The 22,163-nt window shown below is 43.0% G+C and overlaps 1 protein-coding gene across 1 annotated transcript in view; it reads left to right on the top strand.

The window, feature by feature from the left end:
* Positions 1-3,405: 3,405 nt before the first annotated feature.
* Positions 3,406-22,163, top strand: part of HHAT (hedgehog acyltransferase) — a gene marked incomplete at both ends in the record, with an annotated part of 362,271 nt that continues 343,513 nt past the window's right edge. The window contains 2 exons of the mRNA XM_079697991.1: positions 3,406-3,496; positions 17,389-17,456. Coding sequence (XP_079554117.1) covers positions 3,406-3,496; positions 17,389-17,456 — 159 coding nt within the window. The remainder of the gene's footprint in view (positions 3,497-17,388; positions 17,457-22,163) is intronic.

Here is a 22,163-nt window from a genome sequence, read left to right as displayed (position 1 = left end):
GGTGGTGTTTTGAGGTCACATTCCTGGGATTGTGAATGATGAGGCAAGAAAAGTGAGGACTGTATATAATACCTTTGGAGCTAAGAAAAGAGGTGGTGAGAAGAGACACTGGTCAGAAAGCTCTCCAGGTGGCTCCCAAGGACAGTTTGTTAGCTGTCTGGGGTGGCCTTGGGTCGAATGTGGGGAGAGGATGGGGATGAGAAACTGGAGAGAACTCTGGGGATGCCGATCAGCTGACGAAGGCCCAGAAGCAGGTAGGATGCTCACCCCCCCTCCCCATGGAAGGTCAGTTAGCTGTCATCAATTCTGAAAGGAAACCAGGGCTCTGGCTAGGTAAGCTCCTGATGATACATTCACTAACTGGTCCTGCTGGACAGATCTTAGCTAATGTTTATTGAGTGCTTGCTCTGTGCCAGGCCCTGGGTAAACATTTTATATTTAATCCATTCAATAACTCTATGAGGAAACGTATCTGGAAAGTTATGATCCACTTAAATTCCTCAGCCCGTCAGCAGCAGAGCCCGGTCTCCCCTAGGTCTGCATGTCTCCCTGATGCATCTCTCCCTGATATGCTGTCAGCAGGAGGCTATTTGGTCCAGTCCCCAAATTTTAAATATGAGGACACAGCCCTGCTGCTTTGTTGTTTATTACTATGTATCTTTGTGTATATGTCTGCAAAACATACAGTGTAGCTAAGAGCAGCATCAAAAAGGAAAATGTTGTAAGGCTGAGTTTTCTAGTTTCCTGACAGTTAAATCACTAATTCAGGGGAACTGTCCTAGAAGGAGAATGTCCATGAAAAGGTTCAAAAGAGCAGGAACTTTGATTTAATCTCCAAGATTATTTATGTTCAAATTTAGTAGCATTTGAAGAGGGGTTCAGCTCTTTGCTAATTGAGGAAGTCATCCAATATAGTAATACCAACATCCTTGGAAAGGAGAGACAATATGAAACCCAGAGGTTGAAATTCACTTCCCACTAAATTGAAATTACTATATTCTTACAAAGTTCCAGAAAGAAATCTTAACAGATTCTCGGAGATGCCAGGTATTTAAAAATAAAGTGTGACTAGAAATGTATGAAGTTAGAAGTGGCTCTGAAAAGCAGTAGGGGAAACTGAGAAGGCGTTGTTGAAGTACTAGGGCTTAGAGAGTTTGGGATTGAGAGCATGAGTGGCTGCTTCTGGATTTTTTAGGAGATCTGCAGGAGAAACTCAGACTAGACTGGCTTGGCAACTTTTAGGTAATGACCAGAGGGTCCTCTGGTTGGAGGACCACTGATTTCTGACCTCATATTTTATGAAACTGTTACTGAGCCCAAGCTCGTACTGCTCACCACACAACAGGCCAATAAATTGAGAGACAAGGTGTTGGGGCAGGGAATAGCAACTTTATTCGGAAAGCCCGCAGACCGAGAAGATGGTGGACTAGGGTCCCAAAGAACCATCTTACCTGAGTTTGAATTCAGGTTTCTTTTATAGTGAAAGGAGAGAGGGTGTGGCTGGTTGTTGCGAACATCTTGGTGTCAGGATCCTTTGTTCTTGCAGCTGTCCATGTAGGTCAGATGGTTATGATTTTCCTGTGAACCTCCAACAAGACAAATGTTATTCTCTGTCCTGCAACTTTTTATCTCTGTGTGAATGAAAAAGTGTTGTAACGTTAAAGGTCAGAGCCTTGAGAATGGGCTCTCCTGTATGTTTCAGGCTATAGGCAATATTTTTAACTTGTAGCAAAAGCAATAGAATACAAAGGTTAAAAGTTAAACAAAACAGATCCAACATGGAGTCAGATTTGTTCTTCCCTATTACAAAAGCTAAAGTTTATATCCCTTCGTGCTGCATCTCCCTGTAGCCTGAAGAAAGGAGTTTGTGTGTGGCAGATTCCGAGCCAGGCCCTAAGGACAAGTAACCCTGTGAACTGGCACTAATGGGGTTGGTGGCTGTACCTGAGCAGTGGGGTGGGGGCCCAATGGTCCCAAGACCTGGATTTGAGCCCTGGCTCAGTTGTTTCTGATTGTGTGACCTCACCGTGCTTCACATTCCTCATCTGTAAATGCCTTGCTCCACCTACTTCACCTGGCTGTTGTGAAGGTAAAACGAGCTCATGTGTGAATTCTGATTTTTGGCGTTACTGTCACATATTAGAAATGCTTGCTTGGGGCTTAAAATTTTGCTCTTGTTTTAATTTGACATCCACAATGAGACATATTTGAGAGGTTTAAGTAAAGCAATGAGGGCCATAAAAGGGTTTACATTTAGTTAACTCTTTGTTATTTGGGAACTGATCATTTAATTTGCAGCATTTTAGGACTTTCTGTTACCTGCTTTATTACCTAGAATATAGACATGGCAGCCATAACAGAGAGATCGAGAGCAGCACAGGCTTAAATATCCTGGGGATGCATTTCTCTTTCATGTAATGGTCCAGATATAAGAGGTTCAGGGCAGTTTTGGGGGTGGGGCTGAGGTGGGGTGGTACACGCAGTCAGGGACCAAGGCGCCTCTGTCTTGTTTTTCTGTGTGGCTTTTACCTCTTGGTCCAAAGGTGGCTGTTCCAACTCCACCCAGCAGGAAGGGGATGACCACAGCCTCAGAGCCAGAACTATTCAAATGTCCACACTTGGATACACTGTAGCGTTGAGCTCAGCATCCATGTGTTCAGATAGAAATTCAATTACTTTGTAAGAAGGGAGCTTGCATATACAGAGTGGGCAACTAGCAGGCTATTAACTTCTGTTTAAGAAGTACCCAGAAGATGGAAGACAGAGTGGCTTTATTAATCCATTCTTATAAACAACTATGGGATGACACTTGAAGGGGAGAACAAGGAGGTTAATACTGTTGGCTTAGAAGAGGTTTGGAGATGATTTGTGCTTTTCTTTTATTCAGGCTTTTGAATAGTAATTTATTATTTATTTGTGGAGTATTTAGTAGTCCTTTCCTGCTACATTCCACATCCTGTGCTAGGTGCTGGGACTCAGAGATCATGGTCCCTACTCTCTAAAGGTCCACTCCACAGGGGGAGACAGGTGTGGCAGGCAATGAGAACAGAAGTGTCTGGTGTACACTGTGATGGGAGGCAGATGGGGGGCTGTGGGAGCTCATAGGGAAAGACCTGCCCACCCTGGGCAGGCAGGTGTGTGTGTGTGTGTGTGTGTGTGTGTGTGTGTGTGTGTGTGTGTGTGTGTGTGTGTGTGTGATGTGATGCAGGTGGGATAAGGTCATGGCAGGAGGAGGTGTGATAGGAGGAGGTTTATGTCTGTATCCCCTTGAGTAGTGATGGGTCCCTGGGAGAACAAGTAAGGTTCTGTCCTCTAGTGTCACGTTTATGGTTTAATGTTTTTATTTCTGTTTCTCTTCCTAGAAACTCTCAGCGTGGGCCACGGGACCCTTTGTCACAAGGAGCAATGCTGCCCCGATGGGAACTGTCTTTTTACCTGTTTGTTTCCCTAGGCTTCCACTTCTATTCTTTCTATGAAGTTTACAAAGTCTCCAGAGGTAAGGCCCCAACTTTTCTAAACTTGTATCAAGAAAAAAAGATGGAGGAGGGAATGCTCAGAGGTGGAAGATTCAGGAAGATAGCCTCATGGGCTCAGGATGACTTGAGCCCTGCTTTGCTTTCCTCCTATCTTGGACAGTTTGAATCAATGACCTGAGTCGTGGAGTTTTCCACCCTAATCCTGGATCTTTTAGGGGATCCTGTGGCTGGTCTCCTGTAATAAGAAGGTTTGATTCAATGGCTACTGAAGGCCATGGAGATGATTTGCATTCATAATTAGCAGTAATCTCTTTAACTTCTCTCTTGCCATTACTCCTCTCAGACACATGGAGGTCCGGACTGCTTTGCTCTTCTTGTTCTGCTGTCCACAGTGCTTTTGTGCACATGTTGAAGAGGACTCATTACGAAGTCCTCATGCCAGCCCATGGGAAGGGGCATGGGAACCCTCCTTTCCTTTAAGGGCAGCTTGGAATAAACATTGCCCTGTCACTTGTGCTCACACCAGTTGACCAGCACTGAGTTCCCTGGCCACAGCTGGAAGGCTGGGAACTATTGTCGTTAGCTTGGTGGCTGTGTGCTACATAAAACTTCCCATGCTGGGGAAGAATGGAAGAAAGAATTTTGGAGGGTCCATGAGTGATCTCTTCCGTAGTCAGGGACAGTTTCCTAGAGGTGATGGTGAGCCTTGTTTTAAGGAAGAACAGAAGTCAGCCAAGTAGAGAAAGGGGCAGAGGCTCTGGACAGAGATGTGTTTGCAGGCAAATGGACCAGCATGTGCAATGCCATTGGGGTGTGAGAAAACACAGCATGACCTGGGAACTCCAAACCACTCAGTAGGGCTGGAGTGTAGTGCGTGGAGGGAGAGTGGTAAGAGTTGAGCTTAGATCAAAGAGCGAGATAGATTGTGAATGATGTGTATTTATTTGGCTGAGGAGTCTGGACTTTATCTTGAAGGTGGGGGAGTTTGCTGAAAGTAATTGTGGTCACTTAAAATGGCAAAGGTAGGTTTTGGGAAGCACAGTTGACAGTACTGTGCCCCCAGCAGCTGCCTCCCTGTGGATCACTGGGATTGACTTGCGTCACTGGGATCAGCTTTGCCTGCATTCTACATATGTCCCACTCAAAGCCATGGGAGAGACTGGCCATCTAAAGTAGATGAAGACTGTTTGGTCAAGGCTGTCCAAGTAGCTGCATTCCCTGGCTGGAGCCTCTGAGCTCTCAGGGCCCATGTGCAAGGAGCTCACCTGGTCTATGTCAGGTGCCGTGTTAGGTACTTTATGTACCCTGTCTCATTCTACCTTTAGAGCAGCCCTGTGAGATGGTGTATTACTTAGAAGATAGGCTTGGCTGCAGAAACATAGCCTCCAGAATAACTGTGGTCAGGGCTGGTATGGTGTCTGGATAGCATCCATGACCCTGGCTCCTTCAACTATGTTCCTCTGCCATCCTTGACATATGGTTCTACCTCATGATGTGAGGTGGCTGCTCCAACTCCAGCTGCCATGTTTGCTTTTTTCCCAGCAGGAAGCATGGAAGGGAAGGGGGAGGACAGACCCTCTCTTTTTTTAGAGCATAACCTTGAAAGTTGCTTATGTCATATTCTTTCATGTGCTGTTCGTTAGAACCTAGTCCGTGGCCATATCAACTATGAGGGAAGCTAGTAAATGTAATCTTTGGTTGGGAGGCCATTTTTTTCCCAGCTAAACCAAAGGGTTTTATTATAGAGGAAGAAAGAAAGAATGGGTGTTAGCAGTTAATCATCAGTCTTTTCTATAAAATGGGTGTGATCCTTGTCCATTGTTACCTAACAAACCATCCTGAAGCTTTGTGATTTAAAACAACTACCACCATTTATTATCTCTCACTGTTCTGTGAGGTTCTTTTCCTTTTAAATAGACTTTTTTTAAATCTCTCTCTTTTTTTTTTTTTTTTTTTTTTTTTTGCGGTACGCGGGCCTCACAGGCTCCGGACGTGCAGGCTCAGTGGCCATGGCTCACGGGCCCAGCCGCTCCGTGGAATGTGGGATCTTCCTGGACTGGGGCACGAACCCGTGTCCCCTGCATCGGCAGGCAGACTCTCAACCACTGCGCCACCAGGGAAGCCCTAAGTAGACTTTTTTAAAGAGCAGTTTTAGGTTCACAGCAATATTGAGCAGGAAATACAAAGAGCTTCTATGCACTCAGTGCCCCAGGCAGGTACAGCCTCCCTGACTATCAGCATCCTGCGCCAGAGTTGGTACAGTTTGTTACAATTGACAAACGTGTATTGATATATCGTTATCATCCGAAGTCCACAGTTTATAGTAGGGTGCATTTTTGGTGGTGTTCATTCTGTGAGTTTTGAGAAGTATAAATTACATGTATCCATCATAGTATCATACAGAGTAGTTTCACTGCCCTAAAAATCCTCTGTGCTCTGTCTATTCATCCCTCCCTCCCCTTTAACCACTGGCAACCACTTATCTTTTTACCATCTCCATAGTTTTACCTATTTCAGTTTTAAAGGAAAAAAATTTTTTTTTTTGGCCGCACTGCACAGCTTGTGGGATCCTAGTTCCCTGACCAAGGATCGAATCTGGGCCCCCTGCAGTGGAAGTGCAGAGTCCTAACCACTGGACTGCCAGGGAATTCCCAGTTTTATCTATTTCAAAGTATCATATAGTTGGAATCACACAGTATGTAGCCTTTTCACATCCGTTTCTTTCACTTAATATGCATTTAAGGTTCCTCCATGACTTTTCATGGCTTGGTGGCTTATTTCTTTTTAGTGATGAACAGTATTCCATTGTCTGAATGTACCACAGTTTATTCATTCACTTACTTAAAGGCATCTTGGTTGCCTCCAAGTTTTGGCAATTATGAATAAAGCTGCTATAAACATCCATGTGAAGGTTTTTGTACGGACATAAGTTCTCAGCTCTTTTGGGTAAATACCAAGGAGCAATGGCTGAATTGTATGTTAAGAGTATGTTTATTTTTATAAACAGCTTTCTTCCAGAGAGTTGCCAGTTTTCTTCCAAAGAGGCTGTATCATTTTGCACTCCCGCCAGCAATGGGTTCCTGTTGCTCCACATCCTTGTCAGCATTTGGTGTTGTCAGTGTTTTAGATTTTGGCCATTCTAATAGGTGTGTAGTGGTATCTTGTTATTGTTTTAATTTGCATTTCCCTGATGTATATTGTGGAACATATTTTCATATATTTATTTGCCATCTACATGCTTTGATGAGCTGTCAGGTGAGGACTTTTGCCCATTTTAAAATCAGATTTTGGGCTTCCCTGGTGGCGCAGTGGTTGAGAGTCCGCCTGCCAACGCAGGGGACACGGGTTCGTGCCCCGGTCCGGGAAGATCCCACGTGCTGCGGAGCGGCTGGGCCCGTGAGCCATGGCCACTGAGCCTGCGCGTCCGGAGCCTGTGCTCCGCAACAGGAGAGGCCACAACAGTGAGAGGCCCGCATACCGCAAAAAAAAAAATAATAATAATAATAAAAAAATAAAATCAGATTTTTCATTTTCTCACTGTTGATTTTCAACAGTTTTTGGTATCTTTTAGATAATAATCCTTTATAAGATATGTTTTTGCAAATATTTTCTCCCAATCTGTGGCTAGTCTTCTCATTCCCTTTACAGTGTCTTTCATGGAGCAAAACTTTTTAATTTTAATACAGGCAGCTTATCAATTTTTTCTTTCATGGATTATGCCTTTGGTGTTGTATCTAAAAAGTCATTGCCACGTCCAAGGTCATCTAGATTTTCTCTGATGTTATCTTCCAGGAGTTTTATAGTTTAGCATTTTACATTGAGATCTATGATGTCCATTTGTGAAGAGTGTAAAGTCTGTGTCTGGATTCATTTTTTTTTGCATGTGGATGTCCATTTGTTCCAGCACCTTTTGTTGAAGAGGCTCTCTTTGCTCCACTGTATTACCTTTGCTTGTTTGTCAGAGATTGGTTGTGTATATTTATGTGGGTCTATTTCTGGGCTGTCTGTTCTGTTGCATGGATCTCTTTGTCTGTTCTTTTACCCATACCACACTGTCTTGCATACCATAGCTTTTTAGTAAGTCTTGAAGTTGGATAGTACTGGTTGTCCAACTTTGTTTTTCTCCTTCAATATTGTGTTGTCTGTTCTGGGTCTTTTGCCTCTCCATATAAACTCTAGAATCAGTTTGTTGATATATACAAAATAACTTGCTAGGATTTTGATTTGGGTTGCATTGAATATATAGATCAAGTATGGAAGAACTGATATCTTGACAATATTGAGTCTTTCCATGAGCATGGAATATATCTCCACTTATTTAGTTCTTCTTTGATTTCTTTAATCAGAGTTTTGTTGTTTTCCTCATATATAACATGCATATTTCATTAGATTTATACCTAAATATTTCATTTTGGGGGGTGCTGTTGTTTTTAATTTCAAATTCTACTTGTTCATCGCTGATATATATTTGTTTATTTTTTGGCTGCGTTGGGTCTTCGTTGCTGTGTGCAGGCTTTCTCTAGTTGCAGCAAGTGGGGGCTACTCTTCGTTGTGGTGTGCGGGCTTCTCATTGTTGTGGCTTTTCTTGTTGCAGAGCACGGGCTCTAGGCGCGCAGGCTTCAGTAGTTGTAGCACATGGGCTCAGTAGTTGTGGCTTGTGGGCTCTAGAGCACAGGCTCAGTAGTTGTGGCTCATGGGCTTAGTTGCTCCATGGTATGTGGGATCTTCCTGGACTGGGGCTTGAACCCATGTCCCCTGCATTGGCAGGCGGATTCTTAACCACTGTGCCATCAGGGAAACCCCATTGCTGATATATAGTGAAGCGACTGACCTTTATATATTAACCTTGTTTCCTGCAACCTTGCCATAATTGCTTATTAATTCCAGGAGTTTTTTTGTCGATTCTTTGGTTTTTCTAGATAGACAATCATGTTATCTGCATACAAAGACAGTTTTATTTCTGCCTTCCCATTCTGTATACCTTATATTTCATTTTCTCCTCTTATTGCATTAGCTAGGATTTCCAGTACAGTGTTGAGAAGGAGTGATGAGAGGGAACATCCTTACCTTTTTCCTGATCTGAGCAGGAAAGCTTCTAGTTACTCACCATTAAGGATGATGTTAGCTGTAGGTTTTTGTGGGTGTTCTTTACCCAGTTGAGGAGGGTCCTCTCTATTTCTAGTTTACTGGGAGTTTTGAATCATAAATGGGTGTTGGATTTTTTTCAAATGCTTTTTGTGCATCTACTGGTATGATCATGTAATTTTTCTTTAGCCTGTTGTTTTGATGGATTACATTGATCGAGTTTCATGTTCTATGAGACTTTGATTTTAATAAATCTGGATTGGACTTAGCTGGGCAGTTCTTCTGCTTTGTGTGTTGTCGCTGGGCTGCAATTATCTGGTGGCTCAGCTAGGCTGAAACGTCCAAGATGGCTGACTCACATGACTGGCTATCAGCCAAGAGCTCAACTGGAGGCTGTCAACTGGAATGCTGTGGCACTCTGTATGTGGTTCTCCGTATGTGGTTCTCCACATGGCTTTGAAGAAGACATATTGCATGTGTGTAAAACCAGAAGCTGCAGATCTCTTAAAGCCCAACCTGGGAAGTTGAGTAGGTCACTTATGCCTCATTTATTGGTCAAAGCAAATCATAGGGCCAGTCCAGATTCAAGGGGAGGAAGGACTATGGGTTTTTATGGCGGGAGCAGCGCACATAGACACGGAGACAGGGAATTGATGGTGGCCATCTTTGGAGTCTCTCTACCACAGTGGGTGTTACACTTCTTTACCCAGATGGGGATACTGAGGTTGAAAAATATAACTTGTCCAAGGCCACACATCTAATAAATAATGGAACAGGTTTGTCCAACTCTAGACCCAATATTTTATTCTATTCTGCCACTCGATTTATTGATAATTTAATTTCCTAAAGCAGCTTGCTTTATAGGAGAAGCCCTTTTATCCATTATACTGTAAAACTTCAAACCTTAAAATTTTATCCCACTGGAATAAAATTTTTCCTTCTTATGTGATGAAAGCTACTGGGATGGAGGTGGGAGGGGTTCCTTCTGTGGAGAATACAGAACTTTTCTGCATCTCAGTTGATCCAGCGGCTGGCATCCTGTTTGATTTATTACTGACCACACCCTAGCCTGGAGCTTCTTTTATCCTTCAGGCTTTTTCTCTTAATATCAGTGCCAAAGTGGCCACTCCCAAGAAATGTCTAATTTCTCTATTCCTTTTTCCATTCAGCTCATGGAAGCCAGAGCCCCCTGCCTTGCCAAAGTGTGTTTAACGCAAGGTTGAGTGTTTTTGGCTCCATGTCTTACTATCTAATTCAGGAAAAAGTGCCACTTAACCCACATTATGGAAGTAGACCCACTGGGAAAACTGTCTCTTCTGTGAACTTTTTTGGAGTGTTTGTTTCTGGAGCAAATATAGGGCCTAGAACATACTAGAGGCTCAGAACTTATTCGTTAAGTGGAATGCCACGGGTGGGCACTTACACGGCTGCTTTCTCTGGGCACAGAGCAGGCATCTCATTCACTGCTCTCTTCCCCATCAGCAGTAGCAGGGTGGTCTGACCATTAGGGACAGCAGACTGATTATAACAGCCCTAGTCACAAGGGATCTCTTGGTAAATCCACAGCAGGGACTGAACAGAACAGCCCTTCTTCACTCAGCTCTTCCAAGAGTCTACATAGAGTGTGTCAAAGTCATATGGAAATGCTTGGGGGTGGGGGGTGGTGGTAGTGGTGATCTTCTATGCTTGGTGACCTCTCCCCTGGTATTCCGCAGTATTGTGGCTAATCCAAACCTGCTACATAAAGTTTGTGTCTTATGGTTTAGAACATGTAGAAATACTTTTATGTCTCTCTGATTGCACTTATTTGAGGAAAGATACAATGTGTCCTGCAGTAACCTTGAAAGAATTAATGCCTCTGCCTAAAAGAGGGCTATGTATTTTTGTTGTTCATATCAGCTTATTGCAGTTCTTGGAATGAAAACAGTTGAATTCTCATCAGTGAAAACCATTGGTGATAGGAGGTCACCTGGAAAAGCATCTGGAAAGGGAAGTCATGGCCTACTGTTTCAGCTTACTAACTATTGATTTATATTCAAAATATCTCTCTTCTTGTACCTATTTTGACATTTTGTAGCTTTCTAGCAATCTATGCATTTTATGAAGGTTTTCAACTTGATTAGTATATTGTGATTTATAATACTTATCTTAGAAAAAATTTGTTGTTTCTCTAGTTGGCTTTTCTCTCATTGTATACTTTGTTATTTACATCTTCTCCTTCACTCCCTCCGTCCTACTTTTTTTTTCCCTTTGATCAATGGTGCTAGAGATCTTATTAAGCTTTTCAGCTTTGGCTTTGTTAGATTTCTCAATTGTTTCTTCTTGTTCTCCAATTCATTGATTTCTGCCCTTATCTGATTATTCCCTTCCTTATTGTTTCTTTGGGTTTGCTCTGTTCCTTCATTCCAACTTCATGAGTTGAATGCTTAGCTCATTTATTTTGTGAGGAATCTATTTGTACTGTTTTATTGTACCTGATTGTTTTTCTCAGAGGGATTTTCAGAAGAGGAAGTATAGAGTCAAACTACATGAATGTTTTTAAGGTTCTTGATAGATATACCCAGACTGTTCTCCAGGAAGGCTGTGCCAATTAACACGTTTTCTATTGGAGAATGTCCATCTTACTGTGGTCTCAGTGAGTTTAGCCTTTATTCTTCAATCCACCTCATATGTATTTGGTATATTGATGAGAAGTGTGAAGAGTTAAATTACTTTTTTTCCCAAATAGGTAACCAAACGCTATTTAATAAGTATCTCTTTATTGAATTATAATGCAATCTTGATCATGTACTAAATTATTATATCTACTAAATTCTTTTATGGATATGCACACGTGCATACACACACAGTATGGGGGCTGTCTTTTCTGTTTCACTGATTTCTCAATCAATTCTTACATCAGTACTGTGCTGTTTTAATTATTTTTGCTTTTTAAATGTCTGAATATCTGGTGGAGTAAGTTACCACTCCTTGTTCTTTATTTCCATTCTTTTCTTAGCTATTCTTACTGGTTTATTCTTTGAGATACGTTTGAAATTGGCAGGTTCCAAAAAAATCTCATTAGGGTTTTAATCAGAATTACAGTAAGCCTAGAAATTAGTTTGTAAATAATTGACAATCTTATAATATTGCATCCAGGAGTATGGTATTTTTTCCTCAAGGTTTCTGTTACTTCCCTTAAAAAAAGTTCATGGTTGTCTTCATAATAGGCCCTGTTAAAATTCCTAAGATTATTTATAAGTCTTTTTCTTTGTTTTATAATTGGGATACTTTCCAATTATATTTTCTATAATTTCTAGCTGATTATTTCTGGTCTATAGTAAAGTTGTTTATTTTGGTTTCTCTATTTTATGTTCCAAAAATTATTGAATTCTCTTAGGGTTCCACTGGCTTTTGTCATTTGATTCTCCTGGTTTTTGTACTTAGATAATATCCACACATAATGATAATGGTTTTGCTTCATCTATTATTACTTAGCCAGGACTTCTAGAACAATATACTAGTTGGAAAAGAATGCTGTCCTTATTTTGTTATCCCTAACTTTAATGGAAATCCCTATATTGTTTTACCATTAGTGAAACGCTGAATAAGCTTTTCTTTGGAAGAAAAACATGTTAAGGAATATGTCTAGCTCCCTTTTACTAAAATTTTAAAATCAGCAATACATGTTGAATTTTATCCATTTTTTAAAGTATCTATTCAGATGATTACATAGTTTTCCTTTCTAAGCCTATTGATATTGTAATCATATTTCCAATATAGTTTATATGGTTTCCTACAACAAACCTACTGTGACTATGCTATTTTTAAATACACTGCTTGTTTCTGTGTTTAAAAAATACTAATAATTTTGAAGTGAGATTAACTGGCCTGTAGTTTTATTGTTTCATCCTCACATTTCAGTATCAGCATTCTGTTAAGTTTTTGAAATGAATGGGGAAGCTCCCCCACTGACTCCGCCAATATTATGGAACTGTTTAAGTAGTATACAAAGTGTCGGCATCAAAGTTTGATATCATTCGCTCGTAAGTTTGTCTAGCCACAGAGTCTCTTTGGAAGTAGACTTATCGAAAACTTTTCAGTATCTTTCAGGATTATTGGTATATGTAGCTCTTCTTCTTAAGTCAGTGTGAGTAGTTTATATTTTTCGATTTCATTGAAATTTTCAGATATATTAATGTATGGTTGTATATCATATTCTTAAAATGTTTTGAATTCTACGTGTGTCCCTTGTTTTAGGAAATTTAAAAAGGTTTTGTCTATTTGGTAGGTTGATTCTCTTTTTCGAAGAACAAGCTCTTGGATTTACTTATAAATTCTACCATTTTTCTGTTCTCTGTGATTACTTTCTGATGAACAGCAGCCACCCTAGATCTCTTTGGCTTTACAGAGCCCAGGCTTACCTTTCATGGAGTAGCTATCTTCCTGAAAATTTGCAGTTAGAGACATTTTTATAGAAGGAACTGTGCTTTCCATTGATTTGAGTTTTTATTTCACAGGTATTTTATTTTCATTTCTTTAATCTTCAGTGACAAGCAGTTAATGTTTCTCTAAATAAACTCTGTGACACCAGAGAGCCCTGATATTTAAGCAAATATGGAGCAAATCATTTGAATTGCTGCCTCCAGTTTCTTTTTTCTTTTTTATAGTAGGTGTTCTTAAAGTGGGATGCAAATATAGTTGAGCATATTCATCTTTTGGCTTTTGTTTGTTCCTTTACATGCCTTTTCTTATCACTTGTCACTAATCCCAGCTTATGAGAAAAGGATATAGCAGCTCATTTATAGATTAATTCTTTTATGTCATTCATGCAACATACTAACCTGTCATAGGGGACAGGCTTTGTCAATCCAGAGGTAATTTTTCCCACTTGCTTCTGTGATTAGGAGTTTGGTTGCAAGATGGCTGGTTACTTATCTGGTGGCCCCAGTTCAGGGTAGGGAAACAAAGGCTACCAGTCCTGTGTTTGTACAGGTGGCCTATGCCCTTGGAACCAGGTGAGCTGGCTGCCCATGGACAGAACCACTAGGGGCCCTTCAGTTAATACAGCCTTGTGAAAGAACCCAAGTGCAGGAGGCAAGGTCTGGACAGCCCGTCTAGATAGCCAGCATTAATAGTGTGTGCTGTGGTGCAGCTAAGACTCCGAGTGTTCTATTTGGCAGGGGTTCATGTTATATTTGATCTTTTTTTTTCCATGTTACCTATGGCCAGGGTCATAGGAAACCGTCAAGTTGCTGCCTTCCTACTGGAATTCCAAGTCTCCTGGCCCACCCCTCCCTCTCAGGCTTGCACTGGTGTTTTCTTCCTAGATTGACACTGATCCTCAAGGGAGGGGCCTGTTGACTTCCAGACAGTCTGCTTTCTTAAAGCCTGTGGTTAACCCCTCACAATGACTCGGGAACGGGCCCCGGGCTGGGGGGCATTTGAAGGCAACCCTCAGTGTTAGACTCTACAGCGCCTCACTTCTCAGGCCCCCTGCTCCCCCAGCCTTTGCTCTGTGTTGCATCAAAGCTTATGGCTTTTTCTTTACTGGAGCATTTCCATCTTAGTCTGGGGCTTCTGGCTCTCCAGGGAGCCCTAAGGATTCCCATGCAAACTGTGTGCCTGGTGGCCTGCCTTGATAGACCCCAGAATTCCTAAGGAGTCGCAGATGAGCAGCTCTTTCAGGGAGATTTGAAGATCATTTATGTGTATATCGCTTTGCATCCTATTTACATATATGATTTGTTTTTGCTTGGGCTATTTCCAAACCACTATATTATTCCCGAGTGGGAACTGGAGGAGAAGAGAGAAGGAGCCCACGTACTTCAAGAATCTCATGGAAAAACCAGCACCTTTTCTTCCCTCTTGTATATGATCATGTACTTGTGCATATTTGAGAGTTGCTTACTATTAAATTCTCTTATCTTTAGAAGCCCATCTTTGCGGCTCCCTTCCCCCACTCTCATTTACTACCATGGTCTGGTATATCCTCCGGCTTCCTAGAGAAATAAAGAATCCATAGGATCAGATTGGAATTTTTCAAATGCATAGAAACAGCAGGACAGTTGGGCCACGGTTGGGTGTGCATGTGCCCGACAGCGGCTTGTATCAGATGAGGGTGTGTGTGTGTGTGTGTGTGTGTTTCCCTCCCCTTCCCTCTAATTACCCCTACCCCACACCGGAATTGATTTCCCATCAAACTGTTGAGGGTGAAAGGGTAGGTAGGTTAGCGGCTTTAAGTGAACGGTTTACCACCACAGCTCATTGGTGATTGAAATGCGAACCCTCTCACTCAGCAGGTGGAATGGGGCTTTGATGTATCCCGTTGTTGGGTGGTGGTTGGTGGTGGAGGGCAGGGGAAAAATCAACAGCTGACATAGTATTGAGGGCTCGTCAGCAGAAACTGCTTAATTTCTCTGCTCTCAGGCAGTTTTGTGGAGCGCTGAATTTGGGGAAATGGAACCAGGGCACCTAGAAGAAAGGGCTGGCTCTGCCCACAGTCAGGCCCGTGTGGTGCAGAGAAAAGTGCTCACGTAGAGAAGGCTTCTCTCCATTTGCACCGTCCCCTTGCTTGAGGGAATGTGAGTTATGATGAAATCTCGTTCTTGCCCAGAGGGTGAGGGTGTGGGGTCCTCACCTAAGCAGGATAATCAGAGAAGTTCTGAGGGTTGTCACCTTTCACAGAAAGATCTCCTGCTACAGTTTCTCAGCTTCCGTTCTACCGAATTCTACCAATTCAACCAAACTTTGGTAGAACTCTACCAAATTCTATAGCAATGCATTTCAGCTAACTCAAGGCGGTCTGAAGACAGTGATCACCAAAGTATCATGAGTGGATTTAAGCTGTAATTTAAATGTACGTCATACAGCATTTGTTTGTGTCAAGAAATCAGAGAAGGGTGATTGGTAGGAATTCTCCAAAAGCTGAGGGAGGGTTTTAGTGTAGAACCATACTGTCCATAGCCGCACGTGGCTAATGAGCTCTTGAAATGTGGCCACTTCAAATTGAGATGTGCTGTAAGGATAATGTATCCATGGAATTTTGAAGAATTAGTAAGAAAAAGGAATGTAAAATAACTCATTAATAATTATTTAACATTGATTCCATGTTGAAATAATGTTTGGACATATTAGGGTAAATAAAATATTCTAAAATTAATTTCACTTTGAAAAATTATTTTTTTAAAGTGTGGCTACTAGAAACTTTAAAATTATAAATGTGTCTCAGATAGTATATCAACTGCCCAGCGCCAGACAGGATTTTGTCTTAATTCTCATATCTGCATACGATTCCTTTTTCCCACTAGGGGGAGATGTGTCCTAATTTGGGGGAGTCAGCTGCTTAGCTTGTAAACTTCACTGCTTTGGAATGTACCCTTCAAAAAAAGAAGCACTCAAGTTTTTGCTTTGTTTCAATTCTGCGTAATTCTGTTATTTCTGGAGGTTGCACTTTGTAGGAAAGTGAAGCCAAAACAGAAGAGGCAGGAAAGCAGAGAGGTTTCCCCCTTGTTTTTGTTAGCGTTCAGAGAGACCTGTTACTTTGTTGGATTGTAGTAGCTTGCTGCTTGTTTGTGGGTTGTTCCCTTGGAACTTGAGTCTGTGTACAGCACAGCGCACACACACGTACATGTACACACACACACAATGTGGCCTGTGTGCAGCTGTAACAGAAAGGACCAGGGCAATCACACACCACCACAGCACCTCCTGGACCTTATGGAATTCATTGTGAATGTGTCCTGCAGTTGCGCCCTGTGGCACACTGGGCCCCAGTACTCGATGAGCCTCCCTTTTCTGCTTTTCCTGGGGGCAGTGTTGCCTGGGGTTTGAGGCTGGGGCTGCTGTTTGCATCTAGTGTGTGTAAATCTGCCCTTTGATCCTACTCTGAAACCAGCATCATTTCATGATTATGTTTTAGTGACGCACTCTCTCCTGGTTTTCCTTTGATCTTTCTGGGTAGCTCCTTTGTGGTCCTCTGTGTTTTTTGTATGTTTGTTGGTCTGATGAGCACTGGATTTTTCTTTTCTTGTCTATGCAGTCTGTGCCCTTTTGGGTGATCTCAGCCATTCTGGAGGCTTCATTACTACCCTTATACTGGGGACTCCTAAGTCTTTACCTCCAACGGAGGCGCTGTTTTGAGCTCCATCCATGCCCATCCAGCTGCCTACTGACATCAAATAGACACCCCAGACTCAGCCCCCATAGCACTCCTTACCTCCCATATCATGGCATTCTTCAGCACCATTGTAATTTCTTATTATTTGTTTGTCTCTCTCATCCAGTGTACAGTAAGTCCCAGGAGAGCAAAAGCCTTGCCAATTGTGTTCTGCATTACTGCTAACTATTTCACACTGTGCCTGGTTATTGTTCACCCTTAGGAAGTATTTGAATAAGATTTTAAAATATTTTTTGTTTTAAACCAATTGTACTGTTTACTTATAAGCATATGTATTACCATTATACAGTTCCATCAATAATCTTGTTAGCTTTATATCACAGGGCTATGATCACCATCATTTTGTGGCATGGTCCGTTTAAAAATTTTTTTCACCATCTGTACAAGTGGGGCATTTGCCCTCATCCCTCCTGTGCTTCCTTGTGCTGGAAGCTTTTGCACTTTTTTGACCCTTATGACAAATTAAAGGGACATTTCCATCAGCCCCACTGTGTATTTCCAGGAACTGAGGTCACAGAAATGAAGGCGTGTGACATGTTTCCATGCCTGTAGCTCAGTCCACGGGCAGCTTTTCCAGGACGTATTCCAGTTTCCTTTGGTACCTCTCCTGTTAAACCAAGTCCAGTTTCATTTGGATTTGTGACTAATGCACATTGTTTTTCTTGTCAGAACATGAAGAGGAACTGGACCAAGAATTTGACCTGGAGACTGGCACTTTATTTGGAGGATTAAAGAAGGTACAGAGTGGATCAGTGATAAACCTTTTCAATTTTCAAAGCTGGTTTCAGTGTTTTGCATCACTTTTGTATTTGGCGTTGACCCAGCCATAGTACTCAGCAACGACTGGACATTTAGTACCTTTCCTGCTGTAAAAGGTGCGAGTGTGCCATGTAGAGAAAGGCATTCCCTGTGCTTTGTCTTAATCTCATCCCACATTCTCCTCTCAAAATACTAGAGATGTGGATCAGTAACCTTATCGGTTCATGCAAATTTCACTCTTGTAAAGTTTAGGAAGTTCCTTCCTGACCTAGCCATAGCTATTGGAATCAAATGTGGCTCCTGGACACTCCCTATACCAACTCATGGCAACTATGGAACTGTTTCCTTCCTGCCTCTACTGCCCCTGGCCGTCCACACCCTGCAGAGCATGCTGGGAATCCCCCGCCCCTCTGCTCCCTGGTTCGGGGTGGCAGTGGGCCATTTATCCTCCACTGCAGCTCATTATGCCTGCTTAGATTGCGGGCAGGGTGGCCGCTATTGCTCTCCTAGTGGTGACGGTTAGCACTTCTGTTCTTCAGAGTGTCATGGGTAGGTACCAGACCCTCCTCTTTTGATTGCAAGATGTTAGACTACTTTCTGTGTCCCACCAGAACCCCTTTCCTCTTGAGTCTGGAGTTTTTCTCATTCTTCCCCTTTGAGTTTTCCAGGACCCCATTTCAGTAATGACTTGGATCACATGACGTCCAGCTTCAGCTCATAGTTTGGGTTTCAGGTCAACCCTAGTGAGGAACTGTGTATTTGTTTTTCTAGGCATTTGGATATGTTTAAAAAATGATATCACACCATTGCTTTTTACTATTTTTGCTCTAAGTGTGTAGTGTGCCAGGTATATTGTAAGTTTAGTCAGCTTTTGTTGGTTGGCTTGGGGCATAGAATGATGCTTGCACTCCAGGTTCTGAGCACCTGACTTACAAATGAACTTTGGAAGACAATTCGTTTCCAAACTGGGTACTGACTGTATTGATATCTTCCTACTTTGAGAGTTGCAGATCTTACTTAGAATTGAAGAAAATTGGCTTCAATTTCCACTTGATTTTCTAGGGTAACCTGTCCCTTTTCTTCCAGCTCTGGCTCTATACAGAGCCACCGTATTAAATACATGGCCCATGTTTGTGTGGGGCTGGGAAGAATGTCCTGCCCCACGTGATGCTCTTCCCAGTTGTTGTACCCACCAGACATTTCCGTGAAAAGTTGCATATAAATTTAATTTTCGTTCATTGAATCCATTTGTAAATGTTTCTGATTTTAATAAGCCCTTTTTAGGATTATTAGCAAGACGTGTAATGTGGGTGGTATTGTGCCCACTTCAGAGATGAGGAAATTTGGGAAGCTTTATGTCACGGTGGAATTTGAGTTGTAACAGTGTTACAGAACTCAGGTTTAGCTGCTCATCGCTCAGGAATCCAATACTGAGAGATAAGTGTTGGGTAAAAGGAAAGGTAGCTTTATTGAGGTAGCTGTCAATCCTGGCAAGAAGGTGGACTCATGTCTCAAAGAACCAACTCCCCAAGTTTTGTTCAGAAATTATATAGGGAAAAGAGGAAGGGCCTATGTGTTGAGGAGAGGGTTGCAAGGTGCATGTTCAGCTCATGGACATTCTTGGTGGTGAGGCAACCAGGAGTCAACATCATCAACTTTCTGGTTCTGATTGGTCTGGGGTCTACGTGCTTGTGGGCAGCATATAGTTAACTTCTTCCACCTGGTGGGGGTTTCAGTATCTGCAAAACAGCTCAAAGGATATGGCTCAGAATATATCTATAGCCCCTGAGGAGAAACTAAAGGTTCTTGATTTTGTTTAATGGCTAAACTATTATTATTTTGCCTTGTTTGGCTTTTTCCTTTGTGTTTTCATTTTCTCACTTCTCTGATTAAACTTACTCTTTGATTACAGTTTTTCTGCAGACGAGACAGGTGGAGGACAGTGGGCTGGGGGGTTTGTCCTGGGAAGGCCCCATTGGGTCCTGCTCTGGTTACAACAGCAGATAGCTCTTGTGAGTGTCTGGGATCTACTCTTTAGAAATATACTGCTATTGGATTTCTTACAACAGAAAAAAATGGTGATTTAAGAAAAAATTTTAGAGTCATAATTCAGGCATTTCAGATAATACTGAGTTGTTTGCCAGGGGCAAAAATAAGCAAACTCATTTTAGAGTAAGAGACTTTTTGCTGAAGAGAAGCAACTGTGAGGCAGTATGAGAAGCTGAACGAGGAATCAGGCCCCGACAGGTTTGGAGCTCCCATGGATTTCATTGTTGCAGGCTCAGCCCTGCCGGGTGTTGCTACTTCTAGACAAAGGGGCTTTGTCTTCGCTGACTTCCCAGCTCCCACCACTCCATCACATTCAGCTGCTTGACTCCCTGCCAAGGCTCCAGAATCCTGGGGACGTGACCTCTTCTGTGCATTCTCCGTGACAGCCCCCCATGGTGACGGGCACAGGCAGTGGATGTCAACGTTTAGGTCGACCCTGCCTTTGTGGAACAGTGCACAAGGCTCAGATAAAAGCTCCAAGGACTTTTTCTATTCTGAAAAATCTCTGTTCCTCTGTCCTGCTGACCATCCTTCCATCCATTCATCTGACGGTATTGAGTACCTCTTGTCCTCATCTTTCTGTATCTCATTACCCTGCATAGGGGATGAGTAGTTTGGAGTCCTAGAATTTAGAGGGAAAATGATGAGCCAGGGTGGATAGCCAACAGATGAAGGAAATTGATTCTGTGTCCTTGGTGAAGATCATAAAAAAGACCCGGGGCCATATGTAGCGACAGGAGGTTCATTGATGTCTGCTGAAAGTCTTATTTCAGCTAAAACAGAAGCCTAATAGGTTCTGAGTATTTCCTTTGGAGGTTATGGGAGGTGGCAAGCAAATGCTATTCTGGTCTAGATTCTAATCAAAAGGTGAAATTACGGGGCTTCCCTGGTGGCGCAGTGGTTGGGAGTCCGCCTGCCGATGCAGGGGACATGGGTTCGTGCCCTGGTCCGGGAAGATCCCACATGCCGCAGAGCGGCTGGGCCCATGAGCCATGGCCGTTGAGCCTGCGCGTCCGGAGCCTGTGCTCCGCTCAAGGGGAGAGGCCACAACAGTGAGAGGCCCGCCTACCGCAAAAAAAAAAAAAAAAAAAAAAAAAAAGGTGAAATTACGCATGAGTAGAAATCATGAACTTTAGAAGGAAGCTTTTATGTTCTCTGACCAGTGCATCCTTTAAATGTCGCTAAACCTCAGCACTGCTGACCTCCTTTGTTTGGGGGCCTGTTCTGTACATTGTAGGGTGTTTAGCAGCATCCCTGGACTCCACCTCGTAGATGCCAGTATCACCAAGTCATGACAGTCACAAATATCTCCAGGCATCGCCACATGCCCCCTAAGGACAAAACCGCCTCTCTTTGAGAACAGCTGGCCTGCAGTCATATTTAAGGGCTTTGTCATGCTGACTTGGCCATTTCTTACCTTTGCTCATCCTGTTTCCTTCTCCGGATTGTGCTTCACTTCTTCCCTGTCTGGTCCTCACTCACACTTCACATCTGAGCCCAGGTGTCTCCTGTCACGGAAGCATTGCCTGGACCTTTAACTTGGGCTTAATGCACATAGTTGCTGACACTTCTCTGCTTCTCTTTTTATCTCCTTCCACAAATACAGCTTTTAACGCCTGTGTTTCTGCGCCCAAGTCCATGTGGAGTGCTAGGGACCTAGTAGTGAACCAGACAGACAAAATTCCTGTCCCAGTGTCTCCTAGTAGGGACAGACCAACAGTAAGTAAATGAATAAACCTAACAGCCACAGATTGAGCTAAATGATCTGAAGGAGATGAACAGGGTGATGTGTCGTCATGCTTTGGATTGAATCTTGTGCCCTGTTATGATAAATATATTTGTACAGTGTTATCTTGTAGTATCCATCCTCCACCAGACTGTGAATCTCACAGGGGCAGGGCTGGGATTTAATGAGTCCTGTATCTTCAGTGCCTGGGACAGAGTAGGTGAGTATTTTGCTGAATTTAACTGCAGGAGAGAGTGAATAACACTGTGCCAGGTGGCTACATTGGCGTAAAATGCATCAGTCCTAACTTCACCTAGATGGGCATGTACGTGAATGCCGAGTGGGACAGTGTTGACAGTCAGAGCAGGGAGAGACCACCGTGGGCACAAGCAATCCCACACTGCTTCTGGGGGCAGACCTTCAGCTGAACTCCACAGAATGGGTGGGATTTGGCAAGGTCATGGGTAGAGAAGATGCTCTTCCAGAGGGGCTCAGTGTGGTCGGAAAGGGGACTAACCTATCAGGGTGATGGTGACTCAAGGGGAAGCTTCCCTTAGGACAGTGAAAGGTTGCTGGGCCTGACCACAGTCCTCCGGTTGCCGATGATGGTAGGGAGGATTATAGCCCAAATCAGGAATACCTTTCGGTCTTATCGTTCCTTTGGTGCGAAGCTGCTTGTCTCTGCCGAGACGCCAGTTGTAGTGGGGGAGATTGCGTAGGTGTAGCTCTCAAGGAGTGTTCAGGTTACATATGCTGTGACGTTTGCATCCTGTTTTGTGATGTCTCTTTTTCCAGGCTTGAAAGTGCCTCCCCGCGTGAGCTCCAGTGGCCTCTTGGAGCAGTCCTGCGCTGGGAACCTGTGTGTGGCCAGGGACAGGTCGAGCCCGATGCCTTTCCAGTTCTGGCCACC

The sequence above is a fragment of the Hyperoodon ampullatus genome (assembly GCF_949752795.1).
Source record: "Hyperoodon ampullatus genome assembly, chromosome: 2".
Classification (NCBI taxonomy): domain Eukaryota; kingdom Metazoa; phylum Chordata; class Mammalia; order Artiodactyla; family Ziphiidae; genus Hyperoodon; species Hyperoodon ampullatus.
Note: the sequence above shows the minus strand (reverse complement) of the source record. Positions and strands in the feature narration are given on the sequence as shown.